The sequence below is a fragment of the Chelonia mydas genome, chromosome 8 (genome assembly GCF_015237465.2).
Source record: "Chelonia mydas isolate rCheMyd1 chromosome 8, rCheMyd1.pri.v2, whole genome shotgun sequence".
Classification (NCBI taxonomy): domain Eukaryota; kingdom Metazoa; phylum Chordata; order Testudines; family Cheloniidae; genus Chelonia; species Chelonia mydas.
In genome coordinates, this window is record NC_057854.1 from 106,180,660 (window position 1) to 106,203,313 (window position 22,654).

General features: G+C 54.0%; 1 protein-coding gene across 4 annotated transcripts in view; it reads right to left on the reverse strand.

Moving 5' to 3' along the window:
- Nucleotides 1-1,001: 1,001 nt before the first annotated feature.
- TIE1 (tyrosine kinase with immunoglobulin like and EGF like domains 1) overlaps nucleotides 1,002-22,654 on the reverse strand; it is a 53,959-nt gene continuing 32,306 nt past the window's right edge. For all 4 annotated transcript variants that reach the window (XM_043552904.1, XM_037907395.2, XM_037907397.2 and 1 more), the window contains 14 exons: nucleotides 19,603-19,761; nucleotides 18,296-18,433; nucleotides 17,426-17,716; nucleotides 14,126-14,416; nucleotides 12,960-13,153; nucleotides 12,542-12,752; nucleotides 11,234-11,344; nucleotides 8,493-8,683; nucleotides 7,245-7,358; nucleotides 6,820-6,890; nucleotides 6,337-6,377; nucleotides 3,407-3,503; nucleotides 2,946-3,045; nucleotides 1,002-2,096 (listed from right to left, as the gene is read on the reverse strand). In XM_043552904.1, the coding sequence (XP_043408839.1) occupies nucleotides 2,025-2,096; nucleotides 2,946-3,045; nucleotides 3,407-3,503; nucleotides 6,337-6,377; nucleotides 6,820-6,890; nucleotides 7,245-7,358; nucleotides 8,493-8,683; nucleotides 11,234-11,344; nucleotides 12,542-12,752; nucleotides 12,960-13,153; nucleotides 14,126-14,416; nucleotides 17,426-17,716; nucleotides 18,296-18,433; nucleotides 19,603-19,761 (2,081 nt within the window). In that variant the 3' untranslated portion in view covers nucleotides 1,002-2,024. The remainder of the gene's footprint in view (nucleotides 2,097-2,945; nucleotides 3,046-3,406; nucleotides 3,504-6,336; nucleotides 6,378-6,819; nucleotides 6,891-7,244; nucleotides 7,359-8,492; nucleotides 8,684-11,233; nucleotides 11,345-12,541; nucleotides 12,753-12,959; nucleotides 13,154-14,125; nucleotides 14,417-17,425; nucleotides 17,717-18,295; nucleotides 18,434-19,602; nucleotides 19,762-22,654) is intronic.

Here is a 22,654-nt window from a genome sequence, read left to right on the forward strand (position 1 = left end):
ACACCTCACATCACCTCAGCCTGGACAGAAATCCCCTCCTGACACATCCTGTATCCACCACCTGTACTGCCTCAGCAGGATGGTGATATTCAGCAGGTCAGACAGGCGCCACCAGCCCCAGACTACTGCTTCCTCCAAACTTACTCAGCTCCCGCCAGGCGCCTAAAGCCAAGGCTAGTGACTGTTAGGCCAGGCACGTGCTCCACGCCATCTTCCCAGAGAGCGAGAGAGAGCAGAGCCCGAGGGCCCTTGCAGAGCACCAGAATACAGCTGCACCTCCTCGGACCCCACCCAGAGCCCATGCCCAACGAGCACACATGCCCAGCTCTGAGTTCCCTGGCTGCCCGCATCCAGAGCGCAGGGCATGCACTCAGAGCACGCACATGCTTCAGGATGTGTTTTTTAAAATCATACATTGTAACTGGCTTTTGCGCTGCCAGCCAGGCAGCAGGAACATACCACAACTGGCTTGGAAGTGGGCAAGAAAACTAGACAATCAGCAACAACGTGGACACTCACCAGAGAGCTGAACTCAGGGGACTTCATTCTCATGGACCAGAGCACCAGTTGTCTCCTTAGAGGTCAGGAGGGAATTCCATTGCTCTGCAGCATGGCCCAATGTCCCCGTGTAAGGAGGGTTTCTTTAGTTTGCTTGCCCCTGAAGAACCAGGCATAAGCCATGCCCTAGCCAGGATTCTGGGAGCGACGGGCCCATGCTCGGATCCGGAAAATTCCGTGCTCCTGAGACAGCCCAGGACACGGACGTCCTATGGCAGGTCAGGGAACACACAGGCACCAGTGGTGCAAGACCCAGTATCCCATTCCCTGCTCCCTGAGACAGCCAGTTCCCCCACCCCAACTGGCTTGGAGCCAGAGCCTCCCTAGCGGAAGTCAAACTAGACGATCTAAGTGTCCTTTCTAGACTTACAATCTGTGTTTCTATGAAAGCAAGTGAGAGAGGAAAGGCCCCAGCCCCTTCCCCAAACTCCTGAGCCAGCCAGTTCCTTGGACTTCCTTTATTAACTGTAAAGCACAAGTTGTGGCAGCCACTGGTCTCTGGCAGGTCAGAGAGGAGCCTGTGGTCAAGCCTGGAATATTTTACTCCTCCATGGTGTTCTGAAGGCGAGCGCTGGAATCCTTCCTCTCGGATTCCCCAAATCGGCCCTGTCCCAGAGGGTCTCCAGCATCCGGGAGCAATGTTTGCACAGCTCTGCGTGCAGGTACGCTGACCGCAAGGTGCCAAGCCAGGTCCAGCTGCACAGTGAGTCAGTTCTGAGAGCCCACGGGCAGAAGGGAAGCCAAGCAGCCACACACGAAACACCAAGGCTGGAGGTGGGGACGGTGGCTCTACATTTGCGGCTGTTTCCAAGTCTGTCCTTTACCCAGGACAAGTCTTTGTGCCTCTCGTAGGGCAGCAAAGGGCTGGTATCACATCCTCTAGCTTCAGAGAAGGCCCCAGTGTCCGTGGGCTCAAGGGGAGACAGGCCTCCCTGCCTGTGTTCTCTGCCATGCACAGCACCTGGCTGCAGCAAGGATTGGGAGAGTGGGGAGGGGCATGAGACAGGGAGAGCCTGGCCCATTGGCTGGCCCTGCCACTAGTGCAGAGTTGCACTGCAGAGACCGGCGGAGAGGGCAGCAAGTGCAGGGCAGTCCTGTCTGAGTGGACTGCGGGGCAGAAGCTGCCGTTCAGTCAGGAACCTGGCTGCAGAGTATGGGGGGTATCGTGTTAACCAGAAACTGCCCCCAGGCAAGTTCCTGCTCCAGGACAAAGGACAGTTCATAGAATCATAGAATATCAGGGTTGGAAGGGACCTCAGGAGGTCATCTAGTCCAACCCCCTGCTCAAAGCAGGACCAATCCCCAATTAAATCCAGTTCCTTGTCTGCACACGAGCAGGCCATTTACAGCATGCCCCACATGGGGCAGAGGCCGTGTCCCCCCCCGGCCTAGGGCAGCTGGTGTCCAAGTGCGGCAAGTAGGTGTGTGTTATTTACAGGGCTCCCGATGCTGTGCTCCACTCGCCCTCAGGCCTCCTCTGCTGTGGCGTCGATGCCGGCGTACGTGAAGTTCTCGAATAAGGCCATGTTCACATAGGCCTGGATGGGGAGAGACAGTGTCAGGCCTGGGGCTGGGTTAGAGCATCCTGCCCAGCACTCGCGTTCCCAGGACTCCCTGGTCCTGGTATCTGGACCCTGGCCTGCTCCTAGTGCTGTCTCGGTGATTCCCCATGTCTAAGCGAACGCGGTAGGGCTGAACACCTTGTGAGTGGGGTTTGGCTTTGTGCCCTTTGGCCTGAGCTAAGGTTTGGAGCTGCTCCTCTCTTAGCCAGGAGGGGGCAGTGTTCTCCCCAGAGTCCCTTGCAGTCTGGGTCTGGGCTGCGGCTGCGCTCGGTTAGGTTCGGAACAGGGAGTAGAGCTGGTGTTCCCTGCCAATCCCAGGCAGGATGGGGCACTGGGCAGAGTGGGACTGTCCCCACAGCATGTCCCTCCAGAGCAGGGCTGTCCCCACGCTACGCGCCTCGTCCGGCTGTGAGAGTCCTGCTACAAAGCTTCCTGGGCTCTGGCTTGGAGATGAGGCCCCCAGGTATGTGGCAGGGCTCAGAGCCCTGCTCCCCGATGCCCTTCTGAGGAAAGAGATTGCAAAGCCCCTAGGATTTCCCCAGCATCAGAGCAGTTCCCGTGTGGCACAGTCAGATTTACATCATTGCCCAGCAGCTGCCAACATGGGGCATGGCCAGGGAAAGGAGCTACAGCAGCTCTGCAATCCAGCTGGTCCTGGCTGCTGGAAAAGCTCATTAGAGCCCTGGAGTGGCAGTTACTGTGATGGGGCTGCCCCTAAGGCCATCCTTGCCTCCCCCTTGGGTGCAGCCCTGCCCCAGGGCCTGAATACAGCCCTGAGGGAGGGATAGAGCTGAAGCCAGCCCCGCTGGGGCACAAGCAGACTACCTTCCTGGCCTCCAGCATCCGAATAAGTTGCATGGAGATCTGAGCGAAGGGCGGGCGCTCGTAGGGGCGGTCTCGCCAGCACTGCTTCATCAGCTCATACCTAGGAGAGAGGGCACAGCAGGACCTGTGTCAGTGCAGACAGGACATGGGGGAAGCATTGGTAGGGAAGGTGGCAAGCACCTGAGGCATAAGCAAGCTGCAGTAGGAGGGACAAAGGCAAGGGAACCCAGTGGGCTGCCCTACTGTAGGTCATGGGTGGGGAGGCTGCCAGCTTTCCTGTTCCTAGTGCACAGGGATTACATCATGTGACGTAGCCCGTCCCCCAAGACACCAAGCAAACACAGAGGCCATGCAAAGAGGCCCCGGTTCCTGTGTGTGGCTGGTGCCCCATGGCCACAGCCTGTTTTCCTGGTCCCAGCAGGCCCAGCCAAGACAGACACGGCCAGCCAGATCCCACTTACACCTCGTCATCACAGTTGCGCGGCTTCTCCATACGATATCCCTGCGGCAGTTTCTCGTAGAGCTCGGCACATGTCATCCCGCAGTATGGAGTTCCTCCTGGGGGCAGAGCGCAGCACACACACTCATAAGGACATAAGAATGGCCATACTGGGTCAGACCAATGGTCCATCCAGCCCAGTATCCTGTGTTCCAACAGTGGCCAATGCCGGGGGGTTCAAGGGGAACGAACAGAATAGGACAACCGATTGAGTAATCCATTCCCTGTTGTCCAATTCCAGCATCTGGCAGTCAGAGGTTTAGGGGCTTCCAGAGTATGGGGTTGTGTCCCTGACCATCTTGGCTGATAGCCGTTGATGGATCTATCCTCCATGAATGTATCTAATTTTTTTTTAACTCCATTATACTTTTGGCCTCCACAACATCCACAGATTTACTATGTGTTGTGTGAAGTAATACTTCCTTATCATTGTTTTAAACCTGCAGCCTAGTAATTTCATTGAGTGACCCCTAGTTCTTGTGTTAAGAAAAGGAGTAAATAACACTTCTTTATTCACTTTCTCCATACCAGTCATGATTTTATAGACCTCCATCGTCTCCCCCCTCAGTCATCTTTTTTCCAAGTTTAACAGTGGCAGTCTTTTTAATCTCTCCTCGTCTGGAAGCTGCTCCATATCCCTGATCATTTCTGTTGCCCTTCTCTGTCCTTTTTCCAATTCTAACGTCTTTTTTTGAGATGGGGCAACCATCTATCCCTTTCCTAATGCTTCCTAACATTGCACATTGAGCAGATGTTTTCAGAGAATGATCCACAATGACTCTAAGATCTCTTTCTTGAGTGGTAGCAGCTAACTTAGACCCCACCATTTTATATGTATAGTTGGGATTATGTTTCCAGTGTGCATGGCTTTGCATTTATCAATATTGAATGTCATCTGCCATTTTGTTGCCCAGTCACTCAGTTTTGTGAGACCCCTTTGTAATTCTTTGCAGTCTGCTTCAGACTTAGCTATCCTGAGTAATTTTGTATTATCTGCAAACTTTGCCACCTCACTCTCTACCCCTTTTTCCAGATCATTTATTAACATGTTGAACAGCACTGGTCCCAGTATAGACCCTTGGGAGACCCCACTTTTTACCTCTCCCTGGTCTGAAAATTGACCATTTATTCATACCCTTTGTTTCCTGTCTTTTAACCAGTTACTGATCCGTGAGTATCCCCTCTTATTCCATATTATTAATCTTATTAATCTTCCCTCTTATTCCATAACTGCTTAATTTCCTTAAGAGCCTTTGGTAAGGGACTTCGCTAGTGGCCTTCTGAAATCCAAGTCCACTGGATCCCCCTTGTCCACATGTTTGCTGACTCCCTCTAACAATTCTAATAGATTGGTGAGGCACGATTTCCCTTTACAAAAACCATGTTGATTCTTCCCCAACATATCGTGCTCATCTAGCTGTCTGATAATTCTGTTCTTTACTATAGTTTCAACCAATCTGCCTGACACTGAAGTTAGGCTTATGGGCCTGTAATTACCAGGATCGCTTCTGGAGCCTTTTTAAAAAATCTGCATTCCATTACCTGCCCTCCAGTCATCTGGTGCAGAGGCTGATTTAAGCAGTTGGTTACATATCACAGTTATTAGTTCTGCAGTTTCATATCTGAGTTCCTTCAGAACTCTTGGATGAATATCATCTGGTCTTAGTGACTTATCATTGTTTAATTTATCCATTTGTTCCAAAACCTTCTCTATTGCTGCCTCAATCTGGGACAGTTCCTCAGATTTGTCACCTAAAAAGAATGGCTCAGGTGTGGGAATCTCCCGTCACATCCTCTGCTGTGAAGATCAATGCAAAGAATTTATTTATCTTCCTTGAGTGCTCCTTTAGCACCTTGCTTAGTCCAGTGGCCCAATAACTATTTGGCAGGGTTCCTGCTTCTGGTGTACTTTAAAAAAAATTTGCGGTTATTTTTTGCTAGTTGCTCTTCATGGCCACGACAGCACCTAGCTAGTGGGTGCCCACAGACTCAGAACCCACAGCACTGGGAACATGTTCAACACTGGAGTTACTGTCAGGACTGGCCTGACTCGGGACAGGCTGGCTCAGGGGTTAGAGCTCGATCCCAGGACTCAGGTTCGTGTCCCTGCTCCATGATTGCTCCCTGCATGACCGTGGGCAAGTCACCTGGTCTCTCTGGCACAGATCCTCCAACGCATGTAGCCATTGGCTGTACTGAGAGCCAGGTGCCTGAATGCCCTGGAGGGTCCGTGCCTCTGTCCCCATCTGTACCATGGGGATAAATCTGCCCCAGACGGTGCAGCGCTCATACACTATGGTGGGGAGCTACAGACGGATCAAAGAGAGAGCCCTGGTCTACACCCACCACTCAGGTGTTGCTCAGGGCTGTGGGGCAGCCACGCATCGAGAGATGTCATTACGCTGACCTAAGATCAGGTTTAGACGCCGCGAGGTTGATGGTGACCTAGTGCCTGCCTCTTGAGGGAGTGGATCTAAAGCAGTGGGAAAGCCCTTCCGTGGCTGTCGCGAGTATCTTCAGGACAGTGCTGCAGCGGGGCTGCTGTAGCACTCAGAGCATGTCTACGCTATGACTCACGTGCCCAAGGCCCAGAGAAGGCAGCTCAGTGGAGACCCTATGCCAGCTCCTCGGCATGTGAGTTACTCCCTTGCCCCAATGGGTGCTTGGATCTGAGGGACCCTCCCGACTGGCGCGGCCGTGCCATCGCACCCTCCGCTGGGCGGTGCTCAGTGAGGCATGTTCACGTTCCTTACTCAGATAACATTTCTGACATGAGCCAAGAGCTGCCTGCCAGAGCAATGGGAGGGAGGGCCAGGCTAGCTGGGCACACCTGTGCCGGACCCGCAGGTAGAACGGACGAACCTGGGGTGAGTTGTCTGGGCCGGTACTTACCCAGGCTGACAATCTCCCACAACAGCACCCCAAAGGACCACCTGAAAGAGAGACAGCACTTGGGTCTCCAGCAGTGCCTCCCTCCCAGCCCCCTTGCCCAGTTCCTGAGGCTTGGCAGCATATTTGTCTGAGGGTTTTATTCTGGGACAGGAATGGGAGGGGCTGGGACTGCACCAGGGGAGGGGACCAGGAAGATGCAGGCACTGGAAATGGGGACAAGCTCTTCTGAGCCAGGACTGTGTCCTGGGGCTGAGCAAGGCCAGCGCAACAGGGCCCTGCTGTAAGAGGAATCCATGGGGCTGAGCACAACGAGCCTGGGCTGAGCGGGGGGATGGGCTAAAGGCTGGGAACAAGGCACGAGGAAGGTGTAGGAGCAGTAGCCTGTCCCGTGTCAGCAGGGAGGGGTCAGCTAACCACCTCCTACATTGGCAGAGGGCTAACCCCATAGACATATCTACCACACAGACCGGGGGCAGGACTCACACATCACTCTTGGTAGTATACACGCTGTAGTTGAGGGACTCGATGGCCATCCAGCGAACTGGCAGGCGGCCCTGGGGAAAAAGACCAACTGTAATGAGCAGGGTAGTGGGGAAATGCCCCCCCATGGTCAAGGAAATGGGGGGGTAGGAAACAGCCACTCCCAACCCAACCAGGGGGGAGATCCAGGTTAGGGTACAGGTGCCACCCACCACCAAGTTGGGAGAGCCAGGGTAGGGAACAGCGGCCCCCAATCCAGGCAGCGGGAGCCATGGGTGGAGGGGGGTTCACAGCCTTGCTGTGGGACAGAACAGATCTTGCACTAGGACAGGGGCAATTACCGTAATTCTCCCTAGAGCTGTTGGATTGGGGCATTGCAACCTACGTCTGCCAAGGGCGCAGTGGGGAGCCCCTCACTCTGGACTCACCATGGTCTTCTTCACGTAGACCTCCTCCCCTCGGGAGAGGCCAAAGTCGGCAATCTTGGAAGCCAGGTTCTCCCCCACCAGAATGTTCCTGGCTGCCAGGTCCCTGTGAATGAACTGAGACAGCCATGGTGAGTGAAGGCTGGGCCTGTGTGGCCCCTCCTGGAGACAAGCTGGCCGGCCCCAGCTCGGCCCCAGCCTCCTGTTACTCCCAGCCCTGGAACATAGAACAGGGACCAGCTTTGGCGACAGGTGGGTGGGGGCGGGGGGAGAGCAATGCAGCATTCACCCTCTGGGACTCTGCAGCTGGGAACGGGAAGGTGCTGGCGGGCCCTAGCCTCGGCGCTTTGGACATGCTGAGGGACAAAGCTGTTTTGCTTCCGGTCCAGCCCTCATCCCTGGGCACATCTAGGCCCCAACTGCTGCTCCTAAGGACACTGATGGCTGCAATGGATTCTGATCTGCTCTCCTGGATCCTGGGGAGTCTCCCCTGTGCCAGCTGGCTGAGCAGAGGGGAGGCAGCCAAGCTGCAGGTGGGTTCAGGAGGCAGCAGAAAGGAGCCTGGACTCAGCAGTGGTGGCTCCAAGTCCCTGGAAGTCAAAGTGCTGCACCGAGGACGGGCTGGGCTTTGGGGCGGCCCTCGGCAGAGGAGACCGGGGGCCTTTCACAGTCAGCACTGGGGAGTCAGGTGGCGGCTAAGCTTGGGAGGATGCTTCAGCAGGGCGGTGCCCGGCCCCCTGCATTCTGGGTCAGAGCATGGGTAGGTCACCTGGCTGCCCCGGAGACCTGTGCCCAGAAGGCTGCCGGCCAGCCACTGAGCAGCAGAGCTGCTGTCCGGGACAGGAGCAGGCACTGCCACGGCACCAGCTCCTCCATACCCGTGCCCCACGGGCAGAACACATCACAGCCAATCAGAATGCAGACGGGCAGGAGAGACCTATGCTCATTGGCTAGTTTGCCCCAGCTCTGTGTTCTTGTTGGTGGCGAGTGACCCGATGGGGCGTGGTAACGCTGCCTCACCACAGGCAGGCTGGGCTCCCGTGTCGCTGGGTCACAGCGCGATGGCCACGGCTGGCGTGTTTCAGGGAGAGCCTGGAGCCAGACGCCTCGACTCCTGGTTCCGATACACAGATGTGCAGGCACCAACACCCCTCCCACGCTCGTGCACATGCACCACCGTGGCTATCACGGCTGCTGGTCGTGACAGAGCTTGGCATGTGCTCAGCACAGGCGGGGCCAGGGGGGACATACCTGCTTCTCGCTCAGATACTGCATTCCCTTGGCCACATCGGAAGCAAACTGGAGGAGCTGCTGGGACGTGAGGGTAGATGCCGTCCCATGCTCCTTTGCGAAGGCCGGGTCAGTCTCTAGGACTCGGCTTTTCCGGAGGAAATCTAGCAGGTTCCCATAGGGAGCGTACTCAATAGCAATGTACAGGTAGCCTGAGGGACAAAGGAATCATAGAATATCAGGGTTGGAAGGGACCCCAGAAGGTCATCTAGTCCAACCCCCTGCTCGAAGCAGGACCAAGTCCCAGTTAAATCATCCCAGCCAGGGCTTTGTCAAGCCTGACCTTAAAAACCTCTAAGGAAGGAGATTCTACCACCTCCCTAGGTAACGCATTCCAGTGTTTCACCACCCTCTTAGTGAAAAAGTTTTTCCTAATATCCAATCTAAACCTCCCCCATTGCAACTTGAGACCATTACTCCTCGTTCTGTCATCTGCTACCATTGAGAACAGTCTAGAGCCATCCTCTTTGGAACCCCCTTTCAGGTAGTTGAAAGCAGCTATCAAATCCCCCCTCATTCTTCTCTTCTGCAGAATGAACAATCCCAGCTCCCTCAGCCTCTCCTCATAAGTCATGTGCTCTAGACCCCTAATCATTTTTGTTGCCCTTCGCTGGACTCTCTCCAATTTATCCACATCCTTCTTGTAGTGTGGGGCCCAAAACTGGACACAGTACTCCAGATGAGGCCTCACCAGTGTCGAATAGAGGGGAACGATCACGTCCCTCGATCTGCTCGCTATGCCCCTACTTATACATCCCAAAATGCCATTGGCCTTCTTGGCAACAAGGGCACACTGCTGACTCATATCCAGCTTCTCGTCCACTGTCACCCCTAGGTCCTTTTCCGCAGAACTGCTGCCTAGCCATTCGGTCCCTAGTCTGTAGTGGTGCATTGGATTCTTCCATCCTAAGTGTAGGACTCTGCACTTATCCTTATTGAACCTCATCAGATTTCTTTTGGCCCAAACCTCCAATTTGTCTAGGTCCTTCTGTATCCTATCCCTCCCCTCCAGCGTATCTACCACTCCTCCCAGTTTAGTATCATCCGCAAATTTGCTGAGAGTGCAATCCACACCATCCTCCAGATCATTTATGAAGATATTGAACAAAACGGGCCCCAGGACCGACCCCTGGGGCACTCCACTTGACACCGGCTGCCAACTAGACATGGAGCCATTGATCACTACCCGTTGAGCCCGACAATCTAGCCAGCTTTCTACCCACCTTATAGTGCATTCATCCAGCCCATACTTCCTTAACTTGCTGACAAGAATACTGTGGGAGACCGTGTCAAAAGCTTTGCTAAAGTCAAGAAACAATACATCCACTGCTTTCCCTTCATCCACAGAACCAGTAATCTCATCATAAAAGGCGATTAGATTAGTCAGGCATGACCTTCCCTTGGTGAATCCATGCTGACTGTTCCTGATCACTTTCCTCTCATGTAAGTGCTTCAGGATTGATTCTTTGAGGACCTGCTCCATGATTTTTCCAGGGACTGAGGTGAGGCTGACTGGCCTGTAGTTCCCAGGATCCTCCTTCTTCCCTTTTTTAAAGATTGGCACTACATTAGCCTTTTTCCAGTCATCCGGGACTTCCCCCATTCGCCACGAGTTTTCAAAGATAATGGCCAAGGGCTCTGCAATCACAGCCGCCAATTCCTTCAGCACTCTCGGATGCAACTCGTCCAGCCCCATGGACTTGTGCACGTCCAGCTTTTCTAAATAGTCCCTAACCACCTCTATCTCCACAGAAGGCTGGCCATCTCTTCCCCATTTTGTGATGCCCAGCGCAGCAGTCTGGGAGCTGACCTTGTTAGTGAAAACAGAGGCAAAAAAAGCATTGAGTACATTAGCTTTTTCCACATCCTCTGTCACTAGGTTGCCTCCCTCATTCAGTAAGGGGCCCACACTTTCCTTGGCTTTCTTCTTGTTGCCAACATACCTGAAGAAACCCTTCTTGTTACTCTTGACATCTCTTGCTAGCTGCAGCTCCAGGTGCGATTTGGCCCTCCTGATATCTTTCCTACATGCCCGAGCAATATTTTTATACTCTTCCCTGGTCATACGTCCAACCTTCCACTTCTTGTAAGCTTCTTTTTTATGTTTAAGATTCGCTAGGATTTCACCATTAAGCCAAGCTGGTCGCCTGCCGTATTTACTATTCTTTCGACTCATCGGGATGGTTTGTCCCTGTAACCTCAACAGGGATTCCTTGAAATACAGCCAGCTCTCCTGGACTCCCTTCCCCTTCATGTTAGTCCCCCAGGGGATCCTGGCCATCTGTTCCCTGAGGGAGTCGAAGTCTGCTTTCCTGAAGTCCAGGGTCCGTATCCTGCTGCTTACCTTTCTTCCCTGCGTCAGGATCCTGAACTCAGCCAACTCATGGTCACTGCCTCCCAGATTCCCATCCACTTTTGCTTCCCCCACTAATTCTACCCGGTTTGTGAGCAGCAGGTCAAGAAAAGCGCCCCCCCTAGTTGGCTCCCCTAGCACTTGCGCCAGGAAATTGTCCCCTACGCTCTCCAGGAGGGAGACAGGCCTTCAGCATCCTGCAGTGGGTAGGGCAGGCAGGACTTTGCCCAGAGCAGAGAAGGGGACAGTGAAGCAGGTATGGGGAGCAGTGCAGGGAACCCAGGAATAGTAGGGAAAACAGCCTGGCCCAGCCCACCCAGAGCAGCGGGGTGTGGGGGGAAGCTCCCACCTTTGTTCTCACAGGCCCCCAGCAGGTTGATGATATTGGGGTGGTGCCCCAGTTTGCACAGCACCTCCAGCTCCCCTGCAAAGTCCCGGTGGTCATTCTCTGACGCAAACTCTGAAACAAGCCAGGAGCAAATGCTGCAGTACAGGGGCCCAAGCCTGAGACACCCTCCCATCCTCAGCCACCCCCTTCTGCAGTCCCAGGCCAGAGACATCCCCAGCCACCCTCCTCTGCAGTCCCAGGCCAGAGACATCCTCCCATCCCCAGCCACCCCCCTCTGCAGTCCCAGGCCCGAGGCTCCAGTCAGCCCCGTTTGCAGTCCCAGGCCGAGACTCTCGTCCCCAGCGCCTCTCCCCCCCACAGTCCCAGGCTGGAGACACCCTCCCATCCCCAGCCACCCCCCTCTGCAGTCCCAGTCCCGAGACTCTCATCCCCAGCCACCCCCTCTGCAGTCCCAGGCCAGAGACTCTCGTCCCCAGCGCCTCTCCCCTCCACAGTCCCAGGCTGGAGACACCCTCCCGTCCCCAGCCACCCCCCTCTGCAGTCCCAGTCCCGAGACTCTCATCCCCAGCCACCCACCTCTGCAGTGCCAGGCCCAAGGCTCCAGTCCCCAGCCACCCCCTCTGCAGTCCCAGGCCTGAGGCTCCTGTCCACAGCCACCCCTTTCTGCAGCCCTGAGGTAACCTCCTGCACCCCTCGGCCAGATGTGACTCTTAAAACTAGGCGACTGGCACCGCACCCCCCCATGGGTGCACACCATCAGCACCAGCTTCCATCCCCTCTGGCACCCTCCTGGGTGGGTGCAAACCTCCATCACCGCTCCACCTACCTCTGAGACACCCTCCCACATGGGTACAAACGTTCAGCACTGCCCTTCCCCCCCCACCCCCATGGGTGCAAAACACCAGAAACCGTCTCCCCAAGGTGCTCTCCTGGGTGGGTGCAAACTCCCATCCCCCCCCCCCCCCCCGAAACCCTCTTGGGTGGGCGCAAACCATCGGCACCCCCACACACAGGTGTCCAAGCTATTCCCATTCAGATAGTGTTTGGGGGACATGCATTGGGCACTTCTTGGATTTGGACTTGGCCCCACATCTGGGCTCTGTGGGGCCCTTCAGGCAGCCCCGTGAGGCTGCTCAGTATCTCAGATGGTTGAGGCTGTCTGTCCCATGTCTGTCTGGAGCAAACTCCAGCTTGGCCCTGGGGCCCAGCTCAGGGTGCAGGGATCCCTGCCAGGTGAGTACGTTGTCCTTAACCCCCTTGCCATTCATCCCTCCCTCCTGGGCCCCAAGCAGGCACAGGCTCACTTACCTTTCAGCATCTTGATGGCTGCATTCATTTTCAGGCCGTCCTTTTTGATCATTGCCCTGATGACCTGCCCGAAGTTCCCCTCTCCAATCATATCCTCAAATTTGATGTCCTCCCACTCCAGGATGGGATAGCTGAGGGGCTCAGGCTGGGGCTTTGGCCGGCGGGTCAGGGTCAGGGTCCCTGAGTTGAACTGCAGGATGGTCTCTTCCCCCTGACAAACAGGTAAGGGGGAAGTTAATGATTTCTGGCCCCCAAGGAATCCAAAACAGTGGTCTGAGCAGGGCTGGGGATGGTGGTGTGTGTGCGCGAGGCATGCTTCACCCTGCCCATGGCAAACTAGGGCTAAAGACCAGGCTGGGACATGGGGATTCAGGGCACCTGGCTGTGGGTCTGACAAGGCAAAGGCAGCATTACTCACTGAGCCAGACTGGTAGGTGAAGGTCCGGCGCCGGTGAAAAAAATTCTTCTTGATAAGGAAAAGTGCCAAGAGGGCAAAAAGGATGGTGAGGCAGGTGACAGACACGGAGCCGATGATGGCCAGGAGCAGCTGCTGGTCTATTCCCGAGGGCTGCATGTCCTGGCTTTTCAGTCTGGGCACCTCGCTCAAGGCACCTGCAGGGAGGGAGGGGAACAGAGGGCTCATGGCTGTGCCAGGCTCAAGGTGTCAGATGCGACAGCTCCAGCCCAATGCAGCTCTTTGCACTGCTCCATGCACAGGGAAAACCCCTCTCCTCCTTGGTCGAGTACAGCACTGCAGCCCAATAGCAAAGGCCATGCAGCTAAGTGGCTGCAGCTGCCCCAGGCATTTCAGGGCTCTGCAGTTCACCTGCCCCAGGCATCACACTGCATGACTGGAGCCATGACACCTTCCCAGCCCTGACGGCTACAGCTTATTTGCACCCGCACATACACTGATTTGCACAAGTGTTGCATGTTCCCCATGGTGCATTGAAATGAACTATGTTCTGGGAAGGGTGTTTTACTCCCCTTCAGTCTCTGCCCTTCCCTGCCCCCCAACCCCACTGACTTATTATTTCCTCCTGCTCCTCTCTCGCAAAATTCCCCTCCCTTCCTTGCTCTTTTTCACCTTCACTTTCTCTCTCGTGCCCATTTCTGCTTGGCCCTGCCTCCCCCCGCCAAAGACAATGTTCCAGCCCCAGGAGCTTTCCTGTCTCCACGCACCACAGCAGTGCTGCTGGGAGCAGCTCTCCTGTGGGCTCGCAGCTGATGTGGGGGGTCAGTGCCCGAGCTGCTCAGTGGGTCACACACCAGCGGAGAGGTGGTCACTGGTGACACTTTGGGGCATGGCACATCACCCACTAACTAGGCTTTTTGCAAGGCTGGACACAGAGCCAAGACTCCAAAGGGGCCTCCCAAGGGTCCTGTGTGTGTGGGGTGCCAGCTGGGCTGGCCCTGGCAATATGGCTCTGTGGGGGAGAGCGGGGGGAATGGAGACAGGTGCCAGGCCTCCAGCTGGGGTGGGGATCCAAGACGTAGGTCAGCAGAGAAGCTGGGATGGAGGGGGACTGCATGCCCCACTCAGTTCAGCTCTTTCCTGGTGCGTCTCTGAAATATCCCACTTACCGTCGCCAAGGGTCTCCGCCTTCACAGGCTCACTCCACTCCCCAGGCACGTGGGAGTTCGCTCGGACACGGAACTGGTACCATGTGCTGGCATTGAGCCCCCAGATGATCTTCGTGGTCTCCCCACCGCTGTCCGTGTCAACCCACTGAGGCTCACTGGCCCCACCCAGCTGCTGCAGCTCCACAATGTACTTACTGACACCCCCGTTGGGATACTCGGGGGCCTGCCAGGTGAGTTTGACGGTAGTGTCTGCGAGGGGCTCTGCGTGGAGAGACCTGGGGGAGGAGGGGCCTGGGACAAGGAGAGGAGGGAAATCAGTATCACAGGTAACATCTCCAGGGTTTGAGGCACCGGGCCTGGCTGTGCTCAGCCCCCAGCCTCAGCCACAGCAAAGGAGACTCCCTGGGCTGTGCAGGGCATGGGACCATGGAAAGGACATGTGTGCATGTGGGAGGGGGTGACAGTCAGTGGGCCACAGCAGAATAAACAGAGAAGGAAGAACAGTGGGATCACCCTTCAGACAGGTCCCCGCATTCAGGGGGGTGCAGAGGGGCGGGGTCGGAGACACGTGCCCCGTTCCCGGGGGCGGGGGCGGAGACGCGCGCCCCATTCCCGGGGCTGGGGAAGAGGGGCGGTGCGGTGGGCATCTTGACTCCTGTTTGCTTTGACCGCTGAGGCTAGAGACAGAGCAGCCTGAGGGCTGCCTGGCTAGGAGGCTGGGAAATGCCAAGGCCACGTTTCTAAATGCACACACGCCCGCACACATCGGGTGATGCGGGTCTGCGGCATGAAGAGGTGCAATCCCTGACCAATGGAGTTGGGCTGGGGAAAGCCCCAGGCTAGGCGTGGTTATTCTGGCAAAGCGTGCCTAGTGTAGACGTGGCTCAGCCTCATCTTTCAAGTCACCGCTCTTCGTCTGTACTAAATGATACTCCCAGCTTGCAGTGCAGGACTGAGCCGATGCATTGGGATGCAGTGCGCAGAACCAGCGACAGGAAATGGAGTGCTGGGGCATTGGCGGGACAGGGAGAGCAGCACGTTCGGGTGAGCAATGGCTGCCAACCTGAGTCAGCACCAACGCTAAATAGTTAGAAGGGACGGGACAGAGGAGGAGGCAGGGTCTAGTGGACGCTGACCACTGCCTCCCTTTGACCCAGCCGTGGTATGGGACAGGACCCACAATTAATCAATGGCTGGTCATTTTTTAAATTAACATTTTAATTTCTTTCTTCAGCACTACAGAAAGAGAGGAATGAGCAGGCTGGGTCGGGCCTGAGGTCTGTGTAGCCTACTCGCCTGTGTCTTGACCATAGCCAGCCCAGGAGCTTCAGAGGACAGTGTAAAAACCTCACAGCAGGCACGTGTAGGATAGTGTGCCCTCCATGAAGGTCTCAGCCTCCTCCTTAATGGTCAGAGATTGACTTAAGGCCCAAAGCAGGGTTCTATCTCCCTTCCAAAAACCCTTTTACACATTAACTGTAATACCTGTGCATATTACTGATAGCCATAGAAATGTCCAACCCCTCTTTGAATCTTCCTATATTCTTGGCCTCAATGTGATCCAGTGCCCGTGAGTTCCACAGTCTAATTACAGTATCCCAAAGTCATGCAGAATTTGGTGATTGTCACCTCTAGGGGGCACTGTTACCTGACAGCAGGAAGACTAACCTCTCCAAAGCACAGTTAGCTGAAGTGGGAGCAGTATCTCCAAATCTGCACGTGCCCTGGGGACAACTCACTGCAGTTTATTTTAAGTGAGGTGACTTGTAGAAAAGTCCCTTCTCCAAACAATAGGGAAATTCAGTGCCCCAAAGACAAACTGCATCGGTCCTGCTTGGTACTTAAAGTGCCTACATGGGGAACAAATATTTAATAATGGGCTCTTCAGTGTAGCAGAGAAAGGTCTAACACAGTCCAATGGCTGGAAGTTGAAGCTAGACAAATTCAGACTGGAAATAAAGTGTACATTTTTACTGGTGAGAGTAATTAACCTTCAGAACAATTTACCAAGGGTTGTGATGGATTCTCGTTAACTGACAATTTTTAAATCAAAATTGGATGTTTTTCTAAAAGCTCTGTTCTAGGAATTATTGTGGGGCAGGTCTCTGACCTGTACAGCACAGGACAGAGTAGATGATCACAATGGTCCCCTCTGGTGTAACTCCAAGGAGGTTGGTGCAGTGGCACCAGGGAAGAATTGAGCTGTTGTGTCTGCAAAGAATCAAACTGGGGATGGTCAGTGCTACAGTTTTAGTCCTATTAAATGACACAAGGCTAAGGAACCACAGCAATTTCAGCCACAAATTACTGGGCTTGATGCAGGAATCACCGGTGAAATTCCATGGCTTGTGTTATTTATTATTTCATAGAACCATAGCATTAGAAGGGACCACAAGGGTCACCTAGTCTAACCCCCGGCCACAATGCAGAATTTGTGTTAGAGTAGCAATCTGGGACGGTGGCCCTACTGTTCTAGTGCTGTACACACAGAGGGCAGGCAGTAGCCATGGAACAGGTGATTATGCAGCAGGAAGCCACTCTGGGCCAAACAATTGTGGAAGAAAGAAAAGGAGACAGTGTTTCCCTCCTCAGGCAATCAACCTAGGGAGTCATGGCTGCAGGGACAGAATGACATATGGAGCTGAACTGAAAGAGGTGCTGGATAATAGTTTTATGTCTAATGACACTGGCAACTAGATACTAAAGGCTGGTCTGCACTGAGAACTTAATCAGCACAGCTACATCTCTCAGGGACATGAAACCTAACCCCTGTCGATCTAGCTACCACCTCTCGGGGAGGTGGATTATTACACTGATGGGAGAGCCCCTCCCGTAGGTACTACCTATCCTGACACGGGAGAGCTCAGCTGTGCCTCTGGGGCGGTTCACGTGCAGACATACCTAAGACAAAAGAATAAGCCTCATGCTTCAAGATACCAGCTGATCCCTACCCAGGCCAGGAAAGATTTCCCCCTCCCCATGTCAGGCTAAGCTATTTACATATGCACGACTGTACCATGAGCCAGGTGCATCATGGGTTTTTTGCCTCTTTCTGAGACGTCAGGTATTGGCCATTTTCCCTGAAATAAGCAGGCAGAAGAGCCCAATGGGCCAGCAGTCTGATCTTGTATGGCAAATTCTATGGATCGGATCCCCAGCCAGTGTATCTCCATTCAATGGGACTATGCTGATTTACGCCAGCTGAGCAGCTGGCCCCACGTCCCTATGACAGACAGTTCCCTCCCTTTGCTCCTGACAGCGCTGGTTCTGCAGGAGCAGGAGGGGCAGTTGGTTACCTACCTTTGCTGTTGATCATGACCTTGTAGAGGTCAGATGGAGGGCCCAGGCTGGTGCAGTGATAGACGAACACTTCCAGGCCATACTCCTTGTTGAACTCTAGGTTACGGATGCGGGCAGAGTGCACAAACATGGAGGTTATATTAATCTCCCGGACAAGCACTTTTGCTGAGTCCAAGAGACGTACAACGAAACCATTTGCTGGCTCGTAGTTATTTGGTAAGTTCCAATTAACATGAAGCGTGTTCTTCCCCTCTACCGACCAGCCTTCGATCACAGGCTTGGCTGTGGGTTCTGTTAGAGACACAAGGTGGGGGAGGTAATATCTTTACTGAACCAACGCCTGTGAAAACCAGACAGCAAATTCACTGTGGGCCAGTCCACATTCACTGTAGGCTCCAGGGCCTGGCAGAACCCTACGCTTGTATCAAGGCTGGATCCTGAGGGGGTGGGAACTCCCCAATACATTCAGACTGGACTCAGCACGGGCCTGGACTCTCCGATCAGCTGGAACAGAGTTGATTAAATCAGAGAAATTCCAAGAAAACGGGGAGTGGGTCAGGATGGCCTGGACTGGACAGGGTTAAACCTCATTGGGTTGACTCAGAGCAGGGTGAATTAGGTGAGATTCATGGAGCAAATGGCTTGTTGTGAATTAAACCACACGTGTGCAGAGCCCAGGACAACAGGGCCTGATCCCTGATTGGAAGCTCTAGACACTGGTGCAGTATAAATCAGTAACCAATGGATGAATTCACCCAGCTCTAGTCCTGGTGGTTCTTGGGGAGGGCAGGGCCAGGCATACCCATTCTGTAGTATTTTTATTTGGGGGATTCCTTTCCTGTCTGTCCCCAGTCCCTGCCAGGCACTCACCTTGACACTCTGTCACCATGACTGCCTGCGGCCCTATGGCACCTTCCCCTTTGTCACCAGGGCGAGTCAGCTGCACTTTGACCAGGTAGGCGGTGACTGGCCGTAGGTTCATGAGTGTGATGTTTTCACTGTTGTCAACTGTTGATTACAGAGGATCCTGTTAAACTGAAGCCATATGACCGGCAGGCTTGTTCCATGCTGCGACACAGCTTCTGTTCCTCCCGGAGCCCATCGCAGGCTGAGCACTGGCAGCAGGATGTCCCCGGCTGGCCTGCTGCCTCTTCCCTTCTGAAAGCTCCCTGGGCCCAGCTGTTAGCAATATGCAACATGGACCTGCTGGATCCCAGCATCTCAGCCCTAGCCTATCGCCGCCCGCTACTCAGCTTGCCCCCTTTTGCTTCTCCAGTTAGACCATTCCCACTGGGACTTAGGATTTCCCCTGGTGCTACGAGAATGCACTGTTGGGTGAAGCTAGTGCTTGGAGTGCCCGATGCCCAGTGTCTTAGGGCTGGAGCTCAGAACAGGATCTGGGTCAGCACCAGCCCCATTCCTAGGAACGAGAAGCTGTTCACAGAGCAGCACATTTGATTCCAGTCATGGTGCTGCCAGGCCTCCCCCATAGGCAGCCATGCCCCAACTGTGCCCAGGAAAGCCCTGACTGCACTCTTGGCCTTGCACAGATTGAACATGCTCCCTGCAGCGCCACGCACTCTGCTTTCTCCTAAAGGCCCCTGAAGAGATTCCCTGTGATGTGGCAGCCAGGGCAAGGCAGAGTGGGATTAGAGCTGGAGGCAGTGGAGGGGACCTCCCGGGAGTGCTGAGGAAAATGGCGAGGGGAGAACTGGCCAAGCGAAGCCCTCACCTGCCCTATCCCTCTCTGGCTAGGGTTGGAGTTTCTGGAGCACGGGTTCTTGGCCTGTGTCCAGCCAGGCATGTTGTCAGTGGCTTCTGAGTCACTGCTGCGGTCATGATGTGGCATCACCTGTCAATCTCTATGCAGCAATGGGTTCTGCTGGTTTTCACTCAGCCTGCGAGGGTCTCCATTGGCTTTACTGACCTGCTAGCTCAGAAGCAGCAGCAGCTGGCTCAGGCCTCCCAAGGGTAGGAGTTTCCTTGTTGTAAAATCAATCGTGGCCAAATTTGAGCATGACACCAAAATCGGAGCAGTAGCAAATACAGGGAAGAAAGCATCAAGTGGCAGAGAGACACGAGGGGTCAGTCCTACAGGCAGTGGGGCAAGAGGCAGAGCGGTCGCCCCTGTGACTCTGATCCTGCCCCAAATGTCCCTTGCGAGCTGACTCCCTTACCCACAATGGATGACCATGGTGAGGTGTTGTCCTTGGGCTTGTAGAGCAGTTTGATGGAGGTGACTGGGCCATCACCAGAGAATCCATCCACTGGGGAAACGACAAGCTGCCGACTCTGCTTGGCTAGCAGCCGGGGGGGGGTCAGTGGCACTGGAGGGACTGCAGGCAAAGAACAGAACCAACATCAATAAACCCAGCACAAACGTGAAGGAAGAAGGAACAAAGCATTGTTTAACATGGACACTTGGCCACATTGACCTGCTGGTCAGCCCTAGCCCAGGCTTGTCTGATACTAGAATCATAGAATCATAGAATATCAGGGTTGGAAGGGACCCCAGAAGGTCATCTAGTCCAACCCCCTGCTCAAAGCAGGACCAAGTCCCAGTTAAATCATCCCAGCCAGGGCTTTGTCAAGCCTGACCTTAAAAACCTCTAAGGAAGGAGATTCTACCACCTCCCTAGGTAACGCATTCCAGTGTTTCACCACCCTCTTAGTGAAAAAGTTTTTCCTAATATCCAATCTAAACCTCCCCCATTGCAACTTGAGACCATTACTCCTCGTTCTGTCATCTGCTACCATTGAGAACAGTCTAGAGCCATCCTCTTTGGAACCCCCTTTCAGGTAGTTGAAAGCAGCTATCAAATCCCCCCTCATTCTTCTCTTCTGCAGACTAAACAATCCCAGCTCCCTCAGCCTCTCCTCATAAGTCATGTGCTCTAGACCCCTAATCATTTTTGTTGCCCTTCGCTGGACTCTTTCCAATTTATCCACATCCTTCTTGTAGTGTGGGGCCCAAAACTGGACACAGTACTCCAGATGAGGCCTCACCAGTGTCGAATAGAGGGGAACGATCACGTCCCTCGATCTGCTCGCTATGCCCCTACTTATACATCCCAAAATGCCATTGGCCTTCTTGGCAACAAGGGCACACTGCTGACTCATATCCAGCTTCTCGTCCACTGTCACCCCTAGGTCCTTTTCCGCAGAACTGCTGCCTAGCCATTCGGTCCCTAGTCTGTAGCGGTGCATTGGGTTCTTCCGTCCTAAGTGCAGGACCCTGCACTTATCCTTATTGAACCTCATCAGATTTCTTTTGGCCCAATCCTCCAATTTGTCTAGGTCCTTCTGTATCCTATCCCTCCCCTCCAGCGTATCTACCACTCCTCCCAGTTTAGTATCATCCGCAAATTTGCTGAGAGTGCAATCCACACCATCCTCCAGATCATTTATGAAGATATTGAACAAAACCGGCCCCAGGACCGACCCCTGGGGCACTCCACTTGACACCGGCTGCCAACTAGACATGGAGCCATTGATCACTACCCGTTGAGCCCGACAATCTAGCCAGCTTTCTACCCACCTTATAGTGCATTCATCCAGCCCATACTTCCTTAACTTGCTGACAAGAATGCTGTGGGAGACCGTGTCAAAAGCTTTGCTAAAGTCAAGAAACAATACATCCACTGCTTTCCCTTCATCCACAGAACCAGTAATCTCATCATAAAAGGCGATTAGATTAGTCAGGCATGACCTTCCCTTGGTGAATCCATGCTGACTGTTCCTGATCACTTTCCTCTCCTCTAAGTGCTTCAGGATTGATTCTTTGAGGACCTGCTCCATGATTTTTCCAGGGACTGAGGTGAGGCTGACTGGCCTGTAGTTCCCAGGATCCTCCTTCTTCCCTTTTTTAAAGATGGGCACTACATTAGCCTTTTTCCAGTCATCCGGGACTTCCCCCGTTCGCCACGAGTTTTCAAAGATAATGGCCAAGGGCTCTGCAATCACAGCCGCCAATTCCTTCAGCACTCTCGGATGCAATTCGTCCGGCCCCATGGACTTGTGCACGTCCAGCTTTTCTAAATAGTCCCTAACCACCTCTATCTCTACAGAGGGCTGGCCATCTCTTCCCCATTTTGTGATGCCCAGCGCAGCAGTCTGGGAGCTGACCTTGTTAGTGAAAACAGAGGCAAAAAAAGCATTGAGTACATTAGCTTTTTCCACATCCTCTCTCACTAGGTTGCCTCCCTCATTCAGTAAGGGGCCCACACTTTCCTTGGCTTTCTTCTTGTTGCCAACATACCTGAAGAAACCCTTCTTGTTACTCTTGACATCTCTTGCTAGCTGCAGCTCCAGGTGCGATTTGGCCCTCCTGATATCTTTCCTACATGCCCGAGCAATATTTTTATACTCTTCCCTGGTCATATGTCCAACCTTCCACTTCTTGTAAGCTTCTTTTTTATGTTTAAGATCCGCTAGGATTTCACCATTAAGCCAAGCTGGTCGCCTGCCATATTTACTATTCTTTCGACTCATCGGGATGGTTTGTCCCTGTAACCTCAACAGGGATTCCTTGAAATACAGCCAGCTCTCCTGGACTCCCTTCCCCTTCATGTTAGTCCCCCAGGGGATCCTGGCCATCTGTTCCCTGAGGGAGTCGAAGTCTGCTTTCCTGAAGTCCAGGGTCCGTATCCTGCTGCTTACCTTCCTTCCCTGCGTCAGGATCCTGAACTCAACCAACTCATGGTCACTGCCTCCCAGATTCCCATCCACTTTTGCTTCCCCCACTAATTCTACCTGGTTTGTGAGCAGCAGGTCAAGAAAAGCGCCCCCCCTAGTTGGCTCCCCTAGCACTTGCACCAGGAAATTGTCCCCTACGCTTTCCAAAAACTTCCTGGATTGTCTATGCACCGCTGTATTGCTCTCCCAGCAGATATCAGGAAAATTAAAGTCACCCATGAGAATCAGGGCATGCGATCTAGTAGCTTCCGTGAGTTGCCGGAAGAAAGCCTCATCCACCTCATCCCCCTGGTCCGGTGGTCTATAGCAGACTCCCACCACTACATCACTCTTGTTGCACACACTTCTAAACTTAATCCAGAGACACTCAGGTTTTTCCACAGTTTCGTACCGGAGCTCTGAGCAGTCATACTGCTCCCTTACATACAGTGCTACTCCCCCACCTTTTCTGCCCTGCCTGTCCTTCCTAAACAGTTTATAACCATCCATGACTGTACTCCAGTCATGTGAGTTATCCCACCAAGTCTCTGTTAC